The sequence below is a fragment of the Typha angustifolia genome, chromosome 13 (assembly GCF_048772165.1).
Source record: "Typha angustifolia cultivar Huaian chromosome 13, ASM4877216v1, whole genome shotgun sequence".
NCBI classification, from domain to species: domain Eukaryota; kingdom Viridiplantae; phylum Streptophyta; class Magnoliopsida; order Poales; family Typhaceae; genus Typha; species Typha angustifolia.
Window position 1 is genome coordinate 925077 of NC_133251.1, and position 24447 is coordinate 949523.

The 24447-nt window shown below is 37.8% G+C and overlaps 4 protein-coding genes across 12 annotated transcripts; 1 reads left to right on the plus strand and 3 right to left on the minus strand.

The window, feature by feature from the left end:
- Nucleotides 1-493: 493 nt before the first annotated feature.
- Nucleotides 494-1547, minus strand: LOC140774016 (small ribosomal subunit protein eS27y). The gene is made up of 4 exons (XM_073116834.1): nt 1391-1547; nt 1193-1294; nt 1072-1100; nt 494-822 (listed from the first exon to the last, which is right to left on the minus strand). The coding sequence occupies exons 1-4, from the start codon at nt 1391-1393 to the stop codon at nt 696-698; spliced, it is 261 nt and encodes an 86-aa protein (XP_072972935.1). The 5' UTR covers nt 1394-1547; the 3' UTR covers nt 494-695.
- A 194-nt stretch (nt 1548-1741) lies between these two features.
- LOC140774015 (uncharacterized) lies at nt 1742-7153 on the minus strand. Of its 2 annotated transcripts, XM_073116832.1 has the most exons (12): nt 6934-7152; nt 6717-6804; nt 5957-6056; nt 5780-5853; nt 5564-5635; nt 5049-5126; nt 4299-4423; nt 3919-3991; nt 3452-3513; nt 2989-3369; nt 2519-2618; nt 1742-2420 (listed from the first exon to the last, which is right to left on the minus strand). In XM_073116832.1, exons 1-12 carry the CDS (start codon nt 7011-7013, stop codon nt 2220-2222), a joined length of 1434 nt encoding a protein of 477 aa, XP_072972933.1. In that variant the 5' UTR covers nt 7014-7152; the 3' UTR covers nt 1742-2219. The 2 variants fall into 2 exon arrangements, with proteins under 2 accessions (XP_072972933.1, XP_072972934.1); XM_073116833.1 differs by lacking the exon at nt 5564-5635 and having other exon boundaries at nt 6934-7153.
- A 560-nt stretch (nt 7154-7713) lies between these two features.
- LOC140774239 (uncharacterized) lies at nt 7714-19418 on the plus strand. 7 transcript variants are annotated; one of them, XM_073117149.1, is made up of 12 exons: nt 7725-7852; nt 8029-8131; nt 8426-8569; nt 9840-10040; nt 10214-10336; nt 10522-10559; nt 10641-10764; nt 11780-16465; nt 16931-17056; nt 17930-18037; nt 18122-18261; nt 18886-19418. In XM_073117149.1, exons 3-12 carry the CDS (start codon nt 8492-8494, stop codon nt 19115-19117), a joined length of 5856 nt encoding a protein of 1951 aa, XP_072973250.1. In that variant the 5' UTR covers nt 7725-7852; nt 8029-8131; nt 8426-8491; the 3' UTR covers nt 19118-19418. The 7 variants fall into 7 exon arrangements, with proteins under 7 accessions (XP_072973252.1, XP_072973250.1, XP_072973248.1 ...); XM_073117151.1 differs by lacking the exon at nt 8029-8131 and having other exon boundaries at nt 7714-7852; XM_073117147.1 differs by having other exon boundaries at nt 7725-8131.
- Nucleotides 19419-19839: 421 nt separating this feature from the next.
- Nucleotides 19840-24386, minus strand: LOC140772815 (uncharacterized). Of its 2 annotated transcripts, none has more exons than XM_073115013.1 (6): nt 23951-24386; nt 22355-23738; nt 21512-21709; nt 21273-21424; nt 20157-20666; nt 19840-20068 (listed from the first exon to the last, which is right to left on the minus strand). In XM_073115013.1, the coding sequence occupies exons 2-5, from the start codon at nt 23694-23696 to the stop codon at nt 20202-20204; spliced, it is 2157 nt and encodes a 718-aa protein (XP_072971114.1). In that variant the 5' UTR covers nt 23697-23738; nt 23951-24386; the 3' UTR covers nt 19840-20068; nt 20157-20201. The 2 variants fall into 2 exon arrangements, with proteins under 2 accessions (XP_072971114.1, XP_072971113.1); XM_073115012.1 differs by having other exon boundaries at nt 19840-20078.
- Between the last annotated feature and the right edge of the window lie 61 nt (nt 24387-24447).

Sequence of the window (24447 nt, forward strand, 5' to 3'; positions counted from 1 at the left end):
ATATCCTTTAAGTTTGAACTTGAAAATTCAAACATGGACAAAATTGACTCATTTATTCTGTTGTGGTACCTACTAAACCTCATATATTAGTACCATGTTTTCATATTGCAATATACTTCTATTCTGACGTAGGTTATAAGCTCATTTAATAGAGTAGGGTCGAGAGGAGACCAACAATTTCTCGCGAGAGATCGGGAATGGAACAGTAACAAAATAATCTCTTTATTATAATTCATAACAACATCAAACTCTTCAGAATTTAGCACCCAATGATTTAAATATAGATCATATACACTGATTAGACTTCAATTACACCTGCTTCTTTCTTTTTGGCCAAGTCTTGATAAGGGAGTCAAATATGTAATAAAAGATGTTTGAGTGCATATATAAATTAGATTGATTAGTAATGCTATGGACTATCACGATAATATTTTTCTCACTCTAAATCACAAATAAAAATCTCAAAAACTGTGTGGATGTCTAAAATCAAACATCAAGGTAACATATAAACCATTAACCATTTAAAAGCATATCAAGTCAACAACAAGTTCATAAAAATCCTCATAACAAATTAACATCAGGTGATTTCCAACATAGTTCGCTAACCAACGGGCAGCATCTAAAATTCGAACATCTCATTCTTAAATCTAGAGACTAGAGGAACCAAAACATGAGATCAAGAGTGGGTATCAAAGTCAGTCACCCTTCCGCCTAAACGAGCATCCCTCCGTGAGACGCGCACGCCCTCCAGTTGGTTGACACAACACGGTCTGGCAGCCTCCGCATACTACAACCGTCTGAGAATGGCTGAAAACAGTCGTTCTGCAAACAAACCCAGATCATACTTCCATCTTTACACCCAAACAAACTCCCAGGTAGATTAGCAAAGTATCTGAGAGAATTTTTGCAAACATACTGGTAGAAGCGGAGTCAATTTGCAAATTTACAAAAATGTACGTGGTCTTTATTTGCAAATAATATTTCATAATTCGTTCATCTATCATTGCAATTTAGGTGTGGAGCCAAAGCATAATTAAGGATGAACTGATGGAAGAGGAAAGGGATTCTTACATGTTAAAGCAACCCTGGCATTTGACATCCTACAAGCAGCAAATAGCGAATAGGAATTCATGAGATCGAGAATAGAGAGAAGAGAAGAGAAGGAAGAAGTTGAGAATAGCGATGTTATCACCATAAAGAAGGAGTTAGGGGATTGGACCAAGCGCTTGAGCTTGTGCTTCCTCTTCTCGAGCTCCGCTGGGGGGTTCAAAAGATCGATGTCGTTTTGGAGAACCTACCAGGATCACATTAACGAGATCAAAATAAAAAAGAAGATAAAAGGATTAAAGCTTAATCGAGATCGAAAGTGGGGACTCTAGAGAACTATTACCATGGTGGTGGAAGAGGAAGAAACCCTAGTAGCAGATGGATGGAGAATGGAGCGCCGCCTTTGAAGCAGGAGAGCGGCAAGAGAGAGAAGGGAGGAGGAACGATGGGAGCCCTAATTTAGAGCTTTTATAGCTAATGGCCTACGTGGGCAAGATCATCTATCGTTGATCCCTTCCACGATCCATAAATCAGAGCCGTTGGATTACTGCGGTCAGGGTTGGAGTTGGGCAGGCCATAAAATATTTGGATATCAAACATAACTCTACTTGACTGAGATTCCACACACATACAAAAATATTCAATTAAAGGTGTGAAATGATAAAAAAATAAAAATAAAACCCCCAAAGAAAGGTTGTCTTAGTGCTCGATTTTATTTATTTATTTTTATTTTTGAGAACTAGTTAATTGAGATAGATTCAATTGTTTGCTGTAAGACCAGAATTTACAACACTGTATTCAATATTGACACAGCATATCTGATGCTAGTTTGAAGTACATAAAAAGATCCTACATTTCGTATCTAATAACGAAAAGAAAAGAAAATTCAAAATAGCTGTAATTACTGTACAAGCTCACTATCCTGGAGGAAGATGTAATGCCTGAGTAAAACTCAATTTAATTTTGACTACCGAGCTATAGAGTCATCTCTGGTTGGATGAAATGGAGGTGTGTTAGAGCTGTACATTAAACTCAGAAAGATAATGGCTGTCAGCGCCGAAGTCAGAGCTGATGGGTTGCAGTTTTCCGAGCAGCAACCGAAAACATGGTCACTGCCAATTGATCAGTATCTTCAGTCTGTAAGATAATGGCGGGGAGTGAGTGCGCCATTGCTATTTCTTCTTAGCATCAATAAACATGGCCCTTGTCCAATGCTCGACATCTTCAACCTGTGATGGTGGTGGGGGAAAGGTAGGGTGCTCCACTAAATCCCACCCTTCAACGAGGCTCTCAGATTTCCCGTAGTCTGTCATCTCAGCAGAGTAAAGAAAACTAGCAGCAGAGTTTGAGAGCTTATTATCACGAGGGCTTGGCTGATCAAACATTCAAATAACATGGTCATCAGGCATTACATCGTACTAGAAATGTTAGCTATACAAGGATCATATAACTATATAAGAATAAGGATTACCGTTATTGTTGTGTGCGTGCTGTCCATGAGACTACTTGATGATACAACCGAACTTACATTCCATACTGATCTGTTGAGCTGCTGAGGCTGCTTATCAGATCTGCAAATAGGAGATGATATAAATATAATAATTTCAATTTGTAGCAAGGAAAAGGTTTGACTAATCAGCTCCGAAATTAAATTACAAGGTTTGACTAATCAGCTCCGAAACTAAATTACAAAGAAGTAACTGCATATATCAACACCTGGATCAAGTAATAACTAATGTAAAGTAACCATTAAATAAGTCCAGAGGGTGTTCTTTCTATTTCAAGGATTAGTTGAGTGTTTTAGAGAAAGGGTGGTTGGCAATTCTAGCAGCAAGAATGTGGATATAATGGTTCAATCAACCATATAAGTGAAATCTTGAACCTGTCAAGCAAAGAATTCAATGTGCCTGTTTTAGAAGAAAAAAGAATTTTCAATTGTACCTCGACCATGCCGTTTTTAGTGAAACAACGGACCGGACTTCCCTTGATGAGGATAGGATGGCCAACAACTTGGCAAATGCTTCAAAAGTGGAAGCTTCAGAAGGTACATCTAAACATAATGAGTGATAACAATAAGCTGTAATGCATGCGACACTTTTCTTGAGTAGAGATATCCCTTTCTGCAGGTCCTTGTGAGTCTCAAGGGAATGTGGAGAAGCAATTGAATAATTGAAACTGCCACTTAAACCAGAGTCAAGGAAAGGTTTCTTTTCAGACTCAACAGATGAAACGCCAAAATTGCTGGAACTTCGGCCAGACCACGAATTCTCCCCATTTGACGAGCAGAAATTTTGCCGTGGGATAAAAAGTGGATATTCCTTACTGCATAGCAGGTCTGGAGACATCATATCACTGAAACAATTGTGTTTAATTTCTAAAGGATAGATTCTCACTTAGTTAGCACCTTTGAGAGGATGGCCGTGAAACCCAGTATGAATCTCGTTGCCATATACGTGAACATGAACCCTGAAGCCACCATGCATTAGAAAGTTAATGTATCGGTATCAGAAATTTAAATACTATGTAAAACCCAAACAGCCCATATAAAGTTCAAAATATAAAACATTCCTTGTAATCTTCACAGGGAAAAACAAATTAGCACGAAATGAACAACAAGACAAAATGCAACCACTCTTGTAGTGTGTATCACAAAGGACCACTATATAGGATATCCACCATCTACTGTTACAAATCCATGGCCAGGGATACTATATATATCCTTAACAGTTTTTATTTAATCTAAAAATAAGAAGGCAATTTTGTCCTTTTACTAAAATGAAAATCAGCATAAAACATTCTCTTAGTGTAATTAGGTTACTAACTCCAACTTAATACCTCCCCCCTAATCTAGAGTGATCACTTATAGCTTACCGCGAAACCAGAAATGTGAAGGGAAGGAGCAGCCAGGGTTGGAATTACAATGTTTAGAAGTTGTACCATGTACCTGTTATGCAACCATAGATAATTAAGTTACTTCGGTGCAAATAGGAACTTTCTATTGCAATATCTGAATAGACCAAAATGTTCTACCAAATGTTGTACACTTGGAAGAAGAAAAAGTATGAATGAATGATGTCAAACCCAAATCACAGATTCTCAGTAACTATCACAATTACCATGTGACAAAAATTGTAAATTGCAGGAAACAAACTTGTATTAAATCATCCTTGAATTAAACACTAGAAGTTAGATGCAAGATTGTCTAGGAAACCAGAATGATGATTAGAAATATAAGAGTGAGAAGAACTGACCCCAAAGAGGCAGCAAGCTCCTCAGATGGAACTGAATGTGGATCAAGCCCTCTAGGTAACCGAGCATTGCATATTTGATCATATGGCCCATCGTACCCATCCTTTTTCTCTCCATCTGCATTGACCTGGATTCAAACAGCATAAAGCTGTTCAAGCTATTCAACAGCCGTCCAAAATTATCTTACTCATGAACCCTGAAACTATTTAACTTATGCTACATATAAGAAAGAAACTACCAGAATTTTCCATGTGGAATTCTAAAGGGCTATGGATGTAGATTGCCAAGGGCACATAAGCATATGTGGCAGAGTGATGCACATACTAGTACACAAGCAATGGCAATTTGAGTATATGCAATATATAACTAAAGAGATTGACTCACAAGATGAGGATGGGAGATAGGGTCAGAAGGTTATAATTGTCACACTATTGACTCCTTTTGTTGCCAACTATCACATGGCATGTACTTATTCTACTAACTGTCACAAGAAGATCCCAAATTCATAGGTACATCTTGTACTGACATAGACAACAGTACAAAATCACCCCGAACAGTGGAGAAGTCTATGATTGCATGAGGGATGGAATCTGAGAAGCTACATATTCTCAAATAAGAGGTAATACTCCTACTACAGTAATAATACCCACCATGCTTCACCTAAACTATATGAAGAGTATCTAGTGAATTATTCTCTGGTTGTTTGTAATTTATAAAACCAAAAATTGAAATAACAAAAAAATAGCACTCACTCGTCGAATAGGAAAGAGTCTGCCGATCTGTTTAATAACTATCGATTGTTTGTGGAGACGTTCTGAGGTGATTGCCATCTGCAGTGAACATAATACCAGGTCTATCAATGAATGACAACAAAAGCTAGCAATTATAGAGCAGGAAAAAAGAAACGCATAAAAAAGATATAAGCAAGTAGCCATCATGCATTTGGCATTTTTTTTCTTATACCTCGATTCCAAACCCAGAAATATATTGCAGGATTTGTTTCCCATAGTTTTATCTTGGCCTTTTAACTCCATAACATTTTTGATTTGGCATGTTTTAAAACTGTGGGAAGGGTAAAACGCGATGTGTTTTTCTCTAATTGATTTCATCTCTTCTCCCTGATATTTGATGCCTCATCTACATTACCCTCTTTGCCCACTATAGGATTGTGTACAGACACATTTTACATACTCAATGTCTTAAAAATGAAAAAGATAAAATTTATACAAGTTTTCTTTGAAAGATAATACAGAAAAGGAAAACTTACATAACCTAAACCCTGTGTGTGGATGAGATTAGGGTAAAACTTGTCCAACAACTCCACACGATTTTTGTCTAACTGAAAATGAGAAACTAATAATCAGACATTGCATCTGCAAACTTCAAGCACAGATTCTGATCTGATAAACTTCAAGCACATTCTTCAACAGAACAGATAATTGAAATTGATTATATAAAATAAATGTAATAGGAAATCCCATACTGTCGCAAAAGCTGAATCCAACAATCCGTATTGTAACTTCACATCATTTGATACTTCCTCAACCTTAGCCTTCTCTGAAAGAGAACACTAGTCACAAATATAAATACAGAAACATGGAAGTGAAATGGCAATTTAGGAAATCCTAAACAGACAAGTATTATCTGGAAAGAAACCAACCTTGTGAGAGTGCTTTCCTAAGGTTGCTTAATCGATCTTTCAACTTTTTGATTTTTTCGTTTTGGTTTACTCTCCAATTTCTCTGATCATCTGCTTTCTTCTGGAAAACATAGAAAAAAAATAACTTCATAGCTGGTCTAGAACTGCTTTTTAAATTCAGTACATGGTAACAGACAGACAGCCAAGTAGAATAGGCCCTATAAGTCTGTCTAAATGGAAGCACATGCATAAGTGACCACTTGACTGCCCTTTGTGACTTGCATTGACTATGTAGGACTTGTTGAAGCCCTAGTATTATTGACTCTTTAGCTAAAATATTGAACTAATAGAAGCAAAAGGTGCTTGTTAGCTTGCATACATGAGAATGCCTATAATCCCTACAACTATTTGGGGTTAATGCATTGACAACTTAAACCTCCTTATCTTTGAGTTGTGCTTTAGCTGACCCCATAATGATGGGAGAAAGGCTTCCATGATAATGGAGTGCATATATTGATTTGTCCTACATGCTATTGTCTAGAAAGAAAAAGCGAACAAAAATACAAGCTATTTTGCAGTAAAAATAAGGCCAGTGAAGAAGTCAAGTTTCAATTCTCTTCATCTTTGATATTTCAGAAACAAAGGCTTTCCGCAATTTGTAAAGGAATTATCATAATATGCAACAGAAACAGCTAGAAATTGGTGTTTTGACAATTACAGATAACTCATAGGGAGGGACCAACGATTAGTCTTGCAATAGGATGAGGACATGAAGGCAAACCTTTGCCTGTAGGGCATCGTTCAAGCGCGAATAGAGCGAATCGCGGTAACTCTTCAACGACTTCAGCGACGAGTTGTATTCGTTCAATCTTCACGTCAAATCACATACACGAAAAATCAATACAAGAATGGAAGCATACAATAAATTATCTAACAAAAAGATGTTATCTCAATCAAATACGCAAAAAATCGAGCTTTTTCAGGGAGATTGCAATCACCTGTAGTTAACGCAGATGGCGCAGATGGAGGCGAGATTGGAACCCTCGCATATGGCGCAACTGCTGCTCTTTCGCGCCATGATCGACTCCACTCCACTCCGCTATTTGGGATTCCGCTTCGAATTGCGTTCGATTAGAGGGGATTTTTTGTTTCCTCTCTTACTAGGGTTAGACTTTCGAGGAGGGAGGAAGAATTAGAAGAAGCGAGGCAACACGAAAGGGAGTAGAGGGAGTAAGGATCTCGTGCAATGTATTGGAGAAGACCAGTGCGAATCAACGGTTACCGTTCGAGGATCCAATTGCTAAGCGCGCCAAGATTCGTGCGAGGCACGCGATTACATTCGATCTCACCAGTTACTACTGGAGAGGATCCGGCTTCGGATTCTAGACGGACGTCCAATTAGCAACGTGCTTGGATTCTCGGATTACAACCTAAAACACCCACTTATTCTGTCGTCAAATAAATATCTATCGAGATAGAAGATTTAGATATGATTATAAGCTTAAGTTGCAAACGACCTAAGCTAGTGGTGGTTGGTGGGATCTTAATGCATTTATTAAGTTGCATCATATAAGATGGACTTTTGTTAATTTGGTATATTGTACGTAGACTTGAGCACTACTCGAGTATGATCATTGACATATATATATATATATATTTTTGATAATTTTAGTGTTTGGCGGGATGTCGTTATTATTAAAATAGTCGATCTCTCAAAATATATATATATATATATATAGAGAGAGAGAGAGAGAGAGAGAGAGAGAGAGAGAGAGAATCCAGTGGCGAAGTCGAGAGACTGTATAGAGGACTCGCCTCCTCGATCCACGATCCACACTAATTCGATATCGTACGAGACTTCGAGGCTACGAATCTTGTCGCTATCGCTTGAACTCCAAGCAGTAGATCCGGAGTTAGGTACGAGTGCGGCGCGCGGTCTCTTTCCTTCTCTTTCTTCTTCTCTGTTCCAACCCCTTTCGGCCAATAGTGTGGGTCACCTCAGTAGTTGCAGTTGTGGATCTAGCGAGGTTGATCGAGAAATCTATTGTCGCGGCAGGCATTTCAGGTGTTTTCTTGTGTTGATGCGATTGCAGGTTGGGTTTTGCGATTTAGTTCCTCATTCGAAGTCTTTTATTGGTTCCGATACTGTATTGGAAGCTCATTTCGTGTCGCATTTGATGCTCTTCTAACAGAAAGGTGTGAGCTTTGCTGATGAATCTTAAGTGCCTTTTTTGATTCCTCTCTTTCTTGGCTGGGGAACTTGTTAACCGATTTCAAACTGGAAATTCTGGGAGAGAAAATTTTGGTTGTTTTAGAAATGAAAATTTGAATTTGGACGTAGTTGAGCATCTATTTTTAGTTCTTTGTTAGATCTTTTAGATTTTACATTAGTTTTTGAAAGAAAGAATGAGTTGCTTGTTTGTTTGGGGAAAGGATGAAGAATGCTGATTTTGCATTTGTTAACCTGGTTCGTTGGCATTGGTTTTGCAGTGGAGGAGAGGTGGTTAGGGAAGGACAATATGCTTTTGAGTTGATAATTAGCTTGATTAAAGGACAATGTCGAGGATTCCCAAGTGGAAGAGTGAAAAGACCAAAGTGAAAGTGGTCTTTCGGCTACAGTTTCATGCTACACATGTGAGTTGTGCTCTTAGAACGTGCCTTTCTATTTGCTTTTCTTTTCCTTGTCCAAGAATTAGTTGGCCTTATAGACACTCATGGATGTGTTATTTCACTTTTAAGTCTTGCTTTGGATAATTAATTGACTTGCACATAATCTTTTCCCTTGACTCTTTACTTGTTGAGGCTGCTAGTAGGGTGCAGATGAAATCGAGTTTTTGCTAGAAAACAAGATAATAGACTTGAAAAGAACCCTCATATTGTTTGCTTGCATATAAAAAGTACAGCTTAGATAATACTCGCTATTTTGGTTATAGGAAGTTAGAAAAAACTATGTTGTCTTTGGTTCAAATTTGTGCGCTAATGCTTACTTGTTGCTCCAGTTCTTGATCATATACTGTTATCGTCTTACGTTTGTGGGTTCTTAAGTTAAAGTGATGCTGCATGTAGGAAATTGTTTAATAAGCTGTCTCTATTATTGCCATCTCTTTCTGTCTCTTTCAGCTGCTCTTTTATCAGCAACTTGTTATCAACTCATTGATAAGGAACTAACTTGATCTTTAGTCACTTGTCCTTCATCCTTTGTATGATGAAAAGTGCTGATTCTGATGTAGTACCAAGGCATTCCTAGTTTGTTTGATTTTACTATATTATAGGATTCCCTTGTTCCCTAGATCTTGTTTTAATTACTTGCCTTCTTTGCTTTGTTTTTCTGTTTATGTGGTCCCTTGTTTGTATTGGTTTTCTTACCTGCTTTTTTCTCCTTCTGAAGTAATTTAATTATTTTTAATGGTTTTATTGCTTTGTTTTATGATGATGAACATAGAACTTGTCCTTCATTCTTCAGCTGATCATAAACCAATTTACTATATTGTAGGATTCCCTTGTTCCTTAGATCTTGTTTTAATTACTTCCCTTCTCTGCTTGGTTTTCCTGTTTAGGTGGTCCCTTGTTTGTATTAGTTTTCTTACTTGCTTATTTCTCCTTCTGAAGTAATGTAATGATTTTGAATGATTCTTTGCTTTGTCTTATGATGATGAGCATAGAACTTGTCCTTCGTTCTTCAGCTGACCACAAACCAGGGCTAAGGCTAAACTGTTAGATAAACAGTTAGCCTATACATAAGAGAATATGCTGCCTCCACACTGCACTATAATAGATAATAGTATTATTATTCAGCTCTAGTGCTGCCTCAGGGAATTGTTTTTGCATAATCAATATAGTGTAATTGCCATTTTTTTCTCATTTTTCTGTATATCAAAAAGTAAACTTTTCTTCCTTGTTTCAGATTCCACAGACAGGATGGGACAAGCTATTTGTATCCCTTATTCCTACTGATGCAAAGCAACCAACTGCTAAGACAAACAAAGCAAACGTGAGGAACGGGAACTGTAAATGGTCAGACCCAATTTATGAAACTACGAGGCTTCTTCAGGATACAAGAACAAAAAAATATGATGAAAAGCTCTATACACTTGTGGTGGCAACGGTACCTCCTTATACCCCCCCAACGCAACACACACACACACACTCTATATCTAATATATATTGGAAGCCTGCATGTTTGTCATTTATGTCTACATGTCTACTGAAACAAGAATCCATGAGAGTTTACTAACGAGTGGATAATTGCATCACAATTTCAATTTTCACTATAATCAGGGGCTTTCTCGGTCTGGTCTTCTTGGAGAGGTTGACATCAACCTTGCGGACTTTGCTGCTGCACTGAAGCCTTCCTCGGTTGCATTACCTCTGCATGGTTGTGACTATGGAACAGTTTTACATGTGAGAATTTTTTGTTTGATTAAACATTTTCCCCATAAGTTCCTTGCTTTCTTTAATATCGCTGTTTGTATGTCTAGCTAGTAATTGCTTTTCACTCATGTGCCTTCAGTATGCAAATCAACTATTATGGTGATCATAATTGCTTCAACCTTCTGATTTTGTGCTTTTCTCTTATTATATCTCAGGTAATTGTGCAACTTTTGACTTCCAAAACTGGCTTCAGGTGTTGCTTTAGTAACTGAAAAAAAGAGGCTGGTTTAATTATTATCAGCTACTAGTCTTACATGTGATTGTACAATTTCAGAGAATTTGAGCAGCAAAGGGAGCTCAGCGTAAAGGGGTTTCAGAAGATATCCAACCAGAGAAGTCATAATCCTCTGGAAACCATAACAACTTCTTCAGAGTTTGCTGGGGATACTACAAACAAGGTTTGATATACTTTCATACTCAAACAGATTTTGTATGGAATGTTCCTAAAACACCAATTTATACTATGAAAAAGAATCTTCTTTAGAAGAAAGCAATACAAATAAAAGAAAGTTTCTTCTGATTACATAATCCATAAACATATATCCAACCGGCATACCGTACTTGAATTGTTGCACAGTTGCAAAATAATGAATTTCTAGACACTAGAAAGCATTAATTTTTTCACCAAGTGACACCCTCTGGGGCTGTATTGCACTCCACCCCACAGGACTACTTTCACTTTAGACTTTGAGCCTTGAGATATGAGCTGCTCTCTGGTAAACACTCTCACCTGGAAATTCTTCATCATTAGTTTCACTTTTGTTCTTCAAATGCTGATAGAAGTGCTTTTTAGTAATTATTTCATGTTTATATAAGATCATTGTCCTCCAACCTGTCTGCTTTGCCACTAGGATATACTGCTATCTTTCCTTTTATCAACAAGCTAGCCAAACCATGCAACAAAGCAAGCAAGTAAAAGAAGAAATATAGCCATGTACCCTCTTTGCTGTTGAAGAGTTATTGTTCAGGGACTTGCAATTCAGTTCTTACACTGAGTGGCCTGGTGGATAGTGAAACCTGATAGACCATTTCCTTCTACCTAGATCAATTTTAATGATATCATTATGATGCCTTCTTGTAAAAGTAATAAAAATTTTCCTTGTTTCTTTTGATACTTCAAAAGATCATTTAGCTTTTATGATGAGGCTCAACCATTCAATTATTTATTATTAGCACTTGCATGTGGTTTGGATATTTGGCATGGAAATATTGAACATCAATCTGACACAAATAAAGGGAACTAAAGGTTTGGTGGTAATGGTTGTAATAAATATTCAACATCAAATGGGTTTGGATTATCTCCACTGTTTCTGCAAAGCATGTTATCTGGGTATATGCAACTCAAAAACATCTTTCTCTATTAGCAGAATGATGTTCCCACGTGATATTCATTCTCTCTATCACTGGAAACAGGTCAATGCAAGGGTTGAGTTCAAAGAAGACCATGGCGAGCTTCCTGCTGGTAAAGAGATGGCAGAATCAAATGAAGATTGTGAAATCTCAGCTGCTGGACTAGATGGTTCATCATATACATCAGATAGCTTATGTGCTGAAAAGAATGACATTTCTGGTGAGCATGAAGTTGATAGTTTCAAGAACAAAATATCTGGTGATATAGGTGGATTTCCCCTCATTCGGACTTCTGTAACTAAGAAAGAGGAACAACGTAGCAATTGCCTTCCAACCCAAGGTAGCAACGAATGGACTTGCGGATGGAATTCAGACTATTCTGCTGATAATGATTTAGCAACTGCTTATGAAGAGAATAATATGCTCAGATTGAGATTGGAGGTTGCCGAGTCAGCTTTTCTACAGCTCAAAACAGAAGCGAATACACTACAAAGCATTACAAACGAATTAGGTGCAGGAACTCAAAGCTTGGCAGAACAGCTTTCTTTTGAGCTTGATTCAGGAAAACAACTGATGAAGGAAGTCTCTATGTTAAAATCTGAATGTTCAGGATTCAAAAATGATATTGAAAAATTAAAATCTCGCAATAAGCCTACCTCTTCTCTTATGATTAAATCTGACTTAGCAGATGCTTCTTTTGATGGCAAGCTTGTGAATAATTTTCTTGATGGAGACCATAAAGTGCATGATGTGCAAACCAAATGGCTTCAGGCTCTGTTGCTTATCGAGAGTAAAGTTCAGGAAATCCAAAAGAAGACTTTCCTTGGATACTGCAAAAATGATGATTTTCACTTTCTTCATGCTGATTTTGAGGTTCTTGAGTTTGTTCTTGACAGCCTTAAGCAAAGTATTAGCCAACAACGGGGTCTGGAGGGATATGCTAGAGCACAATATTTCGAAGACAGGAGAAACTTTTTAGATGGTTCCTGTCAGTTTATTGATAAACATGACCCCCACAAAACAAATTTGAGTGCAGAAAACATGATGGAAGAGAAAATATGTGAACTTCTGCAGAAATTGGAGGAGTCAAAAACCGAAAAAGAAAGCCTAATGAAGGAAATGAGCCATATGGAGTGCTACTATGAAAGATTAATTCAGGATCTTAAAGAAAGCCAGAATCAAACAATAAATGAGTTGGAAAACCTCAGAAGTGAATATTCTTCCTGTCTTTATACAATTTCTCTCCTCCAAGAAAATATAGAAAAAGGGCATCAGGAAATGAATGAACAGCTGATGAGGTTTGTCAAAGATAGAAACACTTTAGAATCTCAAAATAAAGAACTTGAGGAAAGGGCTCTTGTTTTAGAAACTGCACTCAGAAGGGTTCGCTGGAACTATTCCGTAGCAGTTGATAGTCTGCAGAAGGACCTCGAGTTACTCTCATCACAGGTTCTTTCTTTGTATGAGACAAATGAAAATCTTACAAAGCAAGCCTTCACAGATGCTGATGAGAACTTTCATGAGGAACATACTAAATTATATCTGGTAGATGAAGTCCAAACCAAAGAATTTCAAAGCAAGGATGAAGCATGTGCAGATGAAATTGACTCAAGTAATCCTTTATGGGAAGCTTCACAACATTGTTGCATTCCGATAAAGAACCTTGTTGTCCATGCTGATCTACCTCCAGAAATAGAGAAGCATGAAGTATCACTTGAAAGATCTGCTATTCTATGGTCTGATGTTGATTTTCAATCAGTGGATAATGCTGACACTGATAAGCAGCAGTTAAATAATGAAAATGGTGTAGAAGAGATAAAAACACTTCGCCAGTTAAAAGAGCTATATTCAAATATGGAAGCTGAACTTTCAGAGCTGCATGCAGCTAACATTCAGTGGAAAACTTTCTCAGATATATTACTAGAAACATTGTATGGTGCAACTGATGGGATTACGTGCATGAAGAACAGAATAGTTGAACTTGAGCAGCAGCTCGATCATTCAAATAATGTTAAGGAAACTTCGGCTCTTGACTTCCATAGTGCTTTGGATCAGACCAAAACTTTGCAGGAAGATGGAACTAAATATATCTCCAAGTGTGATGACTTGACTAGTAATCAAACTCTGCGAGCAAAGTTCCAGGATCTTTCAGCCCAAAATACTTCTCCAAGTGAAAAGTGTGAAAATCTGATGATGGAATGGAGAGCTTATGAGAGCAAGTATAAGGTCTGCACTGAGGAAAGGAACAAACTTGAAAATTTACTAATACAAGAAAGTCTGGAGAAGAGTCATCTTCAGACTGAAATGGACTCAATGATCAAAGACTATAAGTCATTGGAAGAGAAGTTTTATAAGCAGACCTCACTGACTGATGATTTTCAGAAAATTGTTGCTCATCTTCAAGGGGGGCTGAATAATTTATACTCCAACATGATCTCCTGCAATAGGCAAATTGACACCTTTGATTTCAGTGATACATTTCTACAAGACGAAGTGGAAGGAAAGACTTATGCAGCCATTTTCTCACATTTGGAACAATTCCAGAAGCAAACTTGCCAGAAAATTCTTCAACTTCATCAGGAGAAGGAGATGGAGGAAATGAAGGACTCTGTCAGAAGTACATTGAAGATTATGGAGTCAGAGATGTTTGACATGAAGCAGAGGTTTGAATCTGATTTGGAAGCTTTGACAGCAAAGCTACAGATCTCCACGGAACTTAATGAAATGCTTCAATTAAAATTGAGGGATGTGACATGGAAGCTTAAGATTAGCTTAGAAGCTGAAGAAAAGCATGCAAAGATAAATAGAGAGTTATCATCAAGAGTTGAATTGATGGAAGTTGAAATACAATGCGTTACTAATGAAAGCAGGGATCTTCTCCAAAAGGCGCAGATATCTGAAGGCCTAAAGGAGGAACTTGAAAGGACCAAAATTAGTCTTACAAATTGTAAGCAGGAAAATAGAACTTTGGTGTTGTCAATGCAGTCCAAAAATGAAGTATTTATGCAGATGGAGAATGAACTTAGAAGTGTAAAAGAAAGTCTGAGATCCACTTGTGAAAATGTGCACATAGAAAAGGGATTGAGAGAGGAACTTGAATCTGCAATATCTAATATAACATTGCAATTAAAGGGAAAAGGTCAACACCTGGTTTCTTTCAACGAGCAAAAAGCTGAACTTGTTCAGCTGAGGGATTGGGTTTTGGAAATGGAAAAGGAAAATATTCAAATGCAGAATCTTCTATCATGCAATGAAAAAAACCAAAATATATTAAATGGTGAGAATATATCCCTCCGTCTTCAAGTTGCTGAGCATGAAAATTACGTGGCAGATTTTCTTGAGAATTTATTGGTCGCTGATATTCAAGTTATTTATATGAGAAGTCAAGTGCAGGAACTTGTCAGCCAAGTCAAGACACTAGGAAAGGACCATGAGGAGCTCCATATGAAGCTTACAGATTCTGTCCTACATTTATCTATTAAAGATGATTTAGTTGATAAAAATACAAGACTATCCACTGCTCTGCAACAACTGCAGTCTGAACTTGATAAATTTACTCATGAGAAGGAAAATCCTGTTGATCACATCATCAAAAATCTTGCAACTTGGATTGTTTCTGGAAATATGAATCCTGAAGATGCAACTATCCATGCTGATAATTGTAAAGGAAAACAGAATTTTGAAGATGAGATTTTGCGTCTCACAAACATGCTGGTCAGCCTTGAAGAACAGGTGGACTATTTAAGATCCTCCAGAGATGAATTAGAATTTACAAATATAATACTTAGATCCAAGATTGAAGAACAGCAACTTAATATATCATTTCTGTTGGAATGTGATCATGAGTTGAGGAAATTAAGAGAGCAGCATAATGAGCTTACTCATAAACTTTTTGAACAGATTCAGAAGACAGAAGAATTTAAGAACTTGTCTGTTCATCTAAGAGAAATGAAAAATAAAGCAGATACTGAGTGTAATCAAGCACGTGAAAAAATGGAGAAAAAGGGATCATCATTTGCCACGCAAGAGTCTCTCAGAATTGTTTTTATTAAGGAGCAGTATGAGTCGAAAATTCAAGAGCTGAAAAATCAGCTCTATGTTTCTGCGAAGTATGCGGAAGAAGTATTATTGAAATTGCAAAATACTCTTGATGAAGTTGAGCGTGGAAAGAAAAATGAGGCTTCTCTTGCAAAAAGAATTGAGGAGCTTTCAGTGAAATTCTCGGATGTGGAGACAGAGCTACATATGGTACAGATAGATAGAAAAGAATTGATCAAGGCTTATGATAGCATCAAGACAGAGCTGCAACACTCTATCTTAAGCCTTGACCACTGCAAGGAAGAAAAGCTGAAGCTTGAAGATTCTTTGCAAGAATGCCATGAGGAGAGGGAAAAAATGAAGGTGGAACTTGGCTTAGTTAAACAGCTGCTGCACAATATGGCAGCTTCTGATAACATCCAGTCAGAAGGAAATCATGGATTTTTCACTCCTGAAATAACACCGATTGGGCAACATTCTGGAGGCATTAATTCTGTATTTGAAAATGTTTATGAAGAGATGTCAAGCATACATTCTGGAAAGGGTACAGCACTTGCAGCCTGTCTTGATCCTTTAGATAATGTAGATGGGAGGGATCTCCAGAATACAAGGTTCTCATCAGGATCATGTGGAGATGGTCAAGATCTTGATCCAGGTTGCGTCAAGGAGAATGCATTCATGAGTTCTCTGCCAGGTTCACAAGCCTCAGAGGTATTTCATCAATCCAACATTTTTTTCTTGACTTCACATAGGTGAGATTATGCATGTTGTAAGTTTGTTGGCACGGTGGTGCAGTCCATATAAAGATTCTTGTCTTACCTCTGGATGCAAATGTTGCTCACAAGTTATTTGATATTTTACTATTTCTATGTTTGCACTCATATATTATTTTAGCCTGCAGAGAGCTGCACGAGCAGTGAGCCAGATTTTGCAACCATAGAGAAGTTTCCACTTGGCATTCTGTCTTGTGCCATGTGATCTTGTTTTATAATATACCATGTTTAGAAACAAGTTGGTACCCAGAAAACATATAGTTGATATAAAGGGCCAGCCAATTGTATCTATCATACATGTACCTCTGTGGCTTTGTTACAATGCCAGTGGAACTTGTATGTTGAACTTCATCAGCACTCTTCTTGTCTTACAGATATTTATCTATCCTTGTTATTTTCACAGAATGGTAAAAGTGAACCTGAAAGAAAGAAAGTTTTGGAGGATAACACCGTCGACAGCATTACCATTGAGGAGCATTTCAGAGAGCAGCAAAGACTGAAAACTGGGATGAAGCTCTTTCAGAATGAGGTATGTTGCATTCAAGCTTTTGCCTTGTAGTGCTGGATAGGAACAGCAATGTGAAGCCCAACATGAGTTAAGATTCGCATAAAATATGTCAAATTGGTCCAGACTCCAGATAAAGATTCATCTCTTCATATTATTGCTTAGTCCATCATTTTCTGATGTTAAATGTCAATATTAGCTGGAATACAATTGCCTGTATTTCTGACAGCTTTTGGGTGAACCCCATAACCACTGCAATGGCAGAATATAATACAGTCTTAGAGTAGTTGATTAGATATTATTGTAACGAACGATTACATCTAATGGAGTTGACCACTGCAATGGCAGAATATAATACAGTCTTAGAGTAGTTGATTAGATATTATTGTAACGAATGAGTACATCTAATGGAGTTGACCACTGCAATGGCAGAATATAATACAGTATTAGAGTAGTTGACTAGATATTATTGTAACGAATGAGTACATCTAATGGAGTTGGAATATTGATGGATAATTGAGGCCTCTTTGAGATGTTATAAGCTTTTGTGAGGTATCTACATAGGCAAGAAAGAAAAAGAAAAAGAAAAATGAGAGAACTCTGTATGATAATCTAGTATATGTAACATGCGCTCTGAATGAGTCGATTAAAATGGGAAAGAGATTATATTGAAAGCTTACAAAGGACAGAGACCGAAGAGTATCTCATTTGATGTGGTGGGAGGATTTGAAGCTACTTAAGACTAAAGATTTATTAAGACCTGGATGATATACAATGTCAGAGAGAATAGCTATGCTTAACCTAACCGATGATATGGCAATGTAGAATAGCTAAACTTAACTAACTAGATGATACTCATCTGTTAATAGGCAGTTGACCTTCGCTTGTTTTATGCAGTTGGAGAGATTGAAAAATGAGAATTTGTCTTCTCTTCTTCCTCTTGTGGATAATGAAATTGATGCATCGCAACATGGTTTTCAAGGAGCATTATTACATCTTGATATGGTATGCCTATGTTTCTAGTTCCTGAATGGAAAGAGTAATAGAGATAGCACCCCTTGCTTACTGTACAATTATTTCCTCTCACAGGCAAATGAGCATTTGAAAAGTACTCCTTTATCTAATGAATTACCTACCCCTGGTAATGCCTATGGAACGGTACTTGCATTGGAGCTTGAATCTGAAGCAGCACTGGGGGAAAAGGAAGAAACAGATGTTCATTCTGAGAGGTAATATTGTCTGTTACTCAACATTAAACTTTTTGTCCTTATTTTCAGTTGTACTTTTTTAGTTTTAATATTTTTTCTTTTTCTCCATTCTATTTGTTCAAATTGAGGTAGAGTAAGATGGAGGCTAGTCTGCTTGCTATTCTGTAGGAGTTTTAAGTATGCATAACTTGAAGCAATATTAACATTGCTATCTACGGGTACCAATATTATATCCAACAAGCTGTTCTTTGGATTTCTCTTCCTTAGTTCCTCTTATACTATATGGGGATATGTTTGTGCTTCTTTGAAACCTATTTCATGAATTTGATCCAGATTATGCTTGGCTTCTTTTTCCTGTCACAGTCTTGGAACTGATTCTTAATTGGGCCTCATTCCAGTTATCTTAACTGAAGGAAATTTAGGGAACACTCTTAGTCAGATGATAGTTCATGTACCAACGAACTCTCAGACACATGGAATAGCTGTTGAATTATGGGACACTCAAACAGATGGATACTTTTCCTTGAACTACTTACTATATATATCGATGCACACAAAACGAGTCTTGTGCTTCTTAAGTGTTCCTCTATGTTAGCTGACATGCACATTGCACAATGCCGTGATTTCTTTGTCTATTTGGCTCAGTTCATTCCTCAAACAACATAATGATAAAGAACCAGATTTCCAAAGCTTTGGGGACACCAAGGAATTGATACAAGGCATGCTCGAGATGAAGAGAAGAAACAATGCTGTGGAAACTGAACTGAAAGAGATGCACACTCGGTACTCTCAACTCAGCTTGAGGTTTGCCGAGGTCGAGGGAGAGAGACAGAAACTTATGGTGACACTCAAGATTAGATCACCCAAGAAACTTTAAACCTTTTCCCACCATTATTGCCAAAAAACAGCAGTCATTCTACGCAGGGAGGAAAACAATATTTTCTGCAAGACACCTTTCCCGGGATAAAACTTAGCTTCTGTAAATATGAGTCTGAACTTGGTGTCTGGCATCACAGGATGTATATATATATATATATATATATATATATATGTATGTATGTATCATAAGGTGCTGCTTATCTTTGGTCTTTCTCCAAAGAATTATTAAACTAAAAGTATTGGATTTTTATAGTTGATATCTCATTTGTACACCGTGTGTTATTTAGAAAGTGCGTCAATGTGAACAATCTTGAATTTTTTTTTTTCTTGAAATCGCCTTATGATAAAGATTGCAACAACGCTGTGATGCAATAAAAAGGCCTCGCGTATAGCTTGACCTAAAAGAGAGGAGGACGAATTGCCAGAAACCATGAAAAGAGGTCATCGAATTCGATCCAGGAACTTATATCTAGTTTTCATGTATGAATTTAGATGCATAGAACACCCCAATCACAGGATGAATAGCAAATGCCCGATTAGCCCAATCACAAGGTGTTATCAAACATCTCGTACGCCCAACATATCATAGTGATCAGTACCGGGTTTCTGCTATCATTCCTTGTGCAGCTTACAGATCCACAGTTTTAATCATAGAAATGGAGACCACCAACAAACTTTTAGATAGGTAAGCAAAATCATAAACCATAGCAGAGGGTAAAATCAACAAAATTATCGAACGGTTTACTCAAACTTGGAACCAAAGATAAGCAGAGTACAAGTTTAAGTTGGTCCATGCTGTAGCTTTCCACAATGAGCACCTAACCACTTCACATTTGCTCATATTGTCTACAACTAGTTAAACTATAGCTGTCTTTCCTAAACATGGAATTGATCGAAGAGCCAAATGGAAAATCCATCTTGCGTGAGAAAGATAGCAGATATTAAGTGCCTGTTCTTCCCTGCAAAGCAAATTAAGTCACCTTCCTCAGATTTTTTAACATGACTTCTAAAAGCTGAAAAAGTTCCAGAAGACACACCCACAACCAAGCTATTTGACTCCAGCAGGGCTCAAGAGAGAACCATTACTCCCTGGTGCTTTTGCTCTGTGATGCTACTTTAGTTGCCACCTGCTCTTCTGACAAGGGTAAGTAGTATATCCTTGGAGAGGCCTTTGTTTTCTTAAAAAGATCATCCAATGTCAGAGCAGGTGGTTCGGCTTTCTTTGGAGGGGGCGGTGGGAGTTTTTCCCTCATGGAAGGCGGGTTAGACAGAGGTGGTGGTGGAGGAAGTGGTGGAGGAGGTAACTGCTGCCTTGGAGCATTTTGACGAGGGATAGTTTGATTACTTGGGGTTTGTTGAAAGGGGGAGACCTTCGGTGTAGTTGGGCTGGGACTAACAGGTGCCGGAGATTGCAGTGGGGCATCAAGACGTAGCTTTACCTCTTGTGGATCAACAAAGTCAGCTAATAGATGGTTTCCACCATTGGGAGGCCACTGAAGATCATAAACAGCATTCCGAGTTGCCACAGCTTCCTCCACTGATGAATACTGGAATATGCCACAAAAAGTAACTTAAGAAATCATACCACAAAAATATCCTTGGAATATCTAATGGCACTATCATCATTCAAAGAATTAAAAAGGCTCCAAAGGAATTCGTAGAATTCTATGATCAGCTGAAAATGTAATATCAATTGACCAAAGAAAAATCAGATAATTGAGGAAATAACCATCAAAGAGCTTGCTTGTTTGCGTAGCAACTCATAATTGTGATCAAGATAAATAGCATCAGATATTGGGAAAAAGGGATTCCAGGATATGCACTGCCAGAAGCTGCACGCAGCTAAAACTAAATGTTTGGCACCCTACTGATTGCACGTTGATTTCCTAAATCTCCCATAAATATTCCTATCCCCTCTTCTCTGATCTTTGCCTCCTCAACCTTCAGATAGTTTGCAGTACTAAACAAGGCCCTCCTAGCTCAGCCCCCCACCCACAGACAAAAGAACAAAATTCCACTATGGAGGGAGTGATTATATCAAGGCATGCAGCCAAAAATTGCAACAAAGATTTTAATATGCTAAAAACTGATAATATTTCCAGGACTTGTCAGCAGAAGAGGAAAAAATGAAACTGATGTCAGAAGAACTGTACCGTCACATAGCAGTGGGTCTTAATGTGATCCATCCAAAAACTACAAACAGACCCAGTTTTGCCAAGCAGCTCCTGCACTGCCTTCAGAGTAAAGGGCCGCACAAACCGATCAATTCTCAGAGAAGTAGTTGCAGTCTTCTGTGACGGTGGTACTGCAATGCATGTAGAATAAGCAAAATGCTAGTCAAACATTATCCTATGAAATTAATACTTAGAATGAAGAAATTGCAAAGGCTTACCAATGCGTTCCTTTGGGGAATCTACACTCAGAGCCGAGTCAGACCTGGTGAAAGAACGTTTTGGAGTAGGTTGGAACACATCCTTAGGTGCAATGGAACCACCAGCACTAGTTGTTTGTTGTTCTGGAACTTTAACATTCTCTGAGTTCCATCTGCGCTGTCGCTTAAAAGTTTCATTGTTGCCGACAGCTTCCGTAGCTGCACATTCAGCTAAAAGTTAGAACAATGTTAAAATACTAAAAACAACAAAGAGCATCACATCATACAGAATGATCTTATTGAAGTAGAATATGGCTTGAGAGGAATGAAGACCTAGTAACTAGTAAGAGAAGATAATTGGAGATATGATAGTATTTAATTCAACAATAGAGAGTGAAAAGTTCAAATAATCACTACTTACATAAGATTAAAGTAAAAAAACTGAAAGGCCGATAAAAGTTGAACTAGCAAGTATAATGCAATGAAGAATGCAACATTAATGTCATTTGCATGTCTTAGATCATGAAAGGAATCAACTAATGGATAGAGAAATGTATGAACAGGATATACAAAATGGCCAGTCACACAAAAATATTCAATATGAACACTTGAAATGATGGAGATGGTGTATTTTTATTTAAAAATGGGCAATGCATTATGACATTCTAATGGCATCCAAAGTCATTAAAATAAGTAGTAAATGAAAGAGACACATTATCCAATAATTGCAAACTTGCAAAGCATTACTAGGAAGGAGGAGGATACAAGCTCATTAATATTGATCGCATGCTTATTGAAGTAACTAAAAATGAACCCGCAGGCAAAGTTGTGCAAAAGAAAAATATGTGAGAGCCAAAGATGTACCTTCAATTTTCCTCTTCTCAGTAGAAGCTGCTGGCCTAGTTTTCTCCTCCAAATGAACTTCCCTCTTTTCAGGAGGGAATCCACTAGTAGCAGCATCAGAGTGGATCTTTTCTTTCACATCATGGCCACCGCTAACATCAATCATTTTATCAAGTTCATGAGGCTTAATATTGGACTCAATCTGCTTACTTTCTGTCACATCCTCTTCCATTGATTCATCACCCGAACTTCTGTCTAAATTTAATTTTTCTGGAGAACCCCCATCAGCACTATCTTCCTTCTTGGTAGAGTCCACATTAGTAGTACATTTGTAATCTATTTCTTCCAAAGAGACCTGGTTCTTAACCAGTTCTTTGTTATCATCCGGTTGCTGTAAATCGCCACCTAAGAGAGGAATGCTGGATGATGGTTGCACCATCTCCGGCTTAACAACTTCTAGTTCTAAATCAAAATTATCAGCATTTAAGTTATCCTTTAGTTTACTCTTTTCAATAATTGATATAGAATCAGTAGAAATAGACTCATTTTTTACTTGAAACCCTAAATCTGGGCTGACCTCAGATACCTGATTTTTTGATTCCGACATGCTAGGCTTGACATCCTCATCGGGAAGCTTAGTATCCTTGTGCTCTTCTTTGGGTATCATAGGATCCTTATGCTCTTCTTCAGGTATTATAGAATCCTTGTGCTCTTCTTCGGGTATTTTAGAATCCTTGTGCTCTTCTTCAGGTATTATAGAAACCTTATGCTCTTCTTCAGGTATTATAGAAACCTTATGCTCTTCTTTGGGTATTTTAGAATCCTTATGCTCTTCTGCAGGTATTATAGGAACCTTGTGCTCTTCTTCAGGTATTACAGAATCTCGAGTTGTATAATCATCGGGAATCACACTTTGAGCCACACTGTCTTCCAGGGTAGTTCCACCAACTGTTTCCACAGCTGCTTTGTGGGATCCTCTAGCAGGCGTTGTATATTCATCCTGGAATTTAATTCCTTCATTGACATCTGGAATGCTATCAATAGTATCAACTGTTTTAGCACCAGCATTAGTTACAACAGTTGTATGTGCGACAACTTCAGTATATATTTCTTGTGATGGCTGTGCTTCCTCCTGGTTGGCATTACCCTGAAGAGATGAATCAGTGTCAAAACCATTACCAATTTCTTCTTCTTCTTCTTTGGTCGCCTCCATCTCAGTTCGAAGAGCTTCATCCAACCTCCTCACCAAATCATCTTTCAAACCTTTTATTGGCAATCTCCTCCTCCTTAGCTCGTCCTTTAACTCGGTAACCTTCCATTGATCAATTGGCTTGTTATTGAGCACGGGGAATGGTGAAGGCATCTTAGTCAGCTGCAACCCAATGAATAGGTATCTTCACAGCACCTACTCGTCATTAAGTAAATCAAATGGTGAATTCATTTGATAATTTATAGGAAAAAAAAATTAGGTTAATGGACAATCTAACCAAGAAGAGGATTAAAAAACCTCTAATATGACAAAACCCTAATCTCAAACAACGACGGGTTAAAGGGAAAACCCTAATGCAAACGCCAAGATCCAATCTTCAGACAAGAAAAGGCAATAAGAGAACTCACCAAGCAATCGGCTTCAAGAACCACCGCAGACGAAAGATTCCAAGATCAGGACAGAGCCGAGCGAGAAACCCTAATTCGAGAACACAAAACAGTCATTAGAAGGAAAGCGAATCAAAATCCACTTGGAAATAATCTCGGAACAAACGATCCTTAGCACCGATCAGAGCCAAACACTCGAAACACCCATATTTTCCTGAAAGCAAAAAACAAAAAACAAAACAAAACACAAAATAATCTGAAAACAAGAAGGTAAGAAGAAGGGGGAAAGAGCAAGACGAATAAGATGGATAAGAGAGGGTAAAGAAATTTTTCAAAAGGGCGAAGAGAAGATAAAGGGTAAATTTTCTAGGGTTTCGCTCTCTGGGAAGAGGGGCTGCGTCTATTCTTCCGGAAAAAAAGACGAGCTTTAAATGGCGCTCGAAAAGAAGAGGGCGTCCTCGACGATGTGATATGGTGCGGATATTGAAATATGCGGACGGTAACGGAAGTGTCTGTAT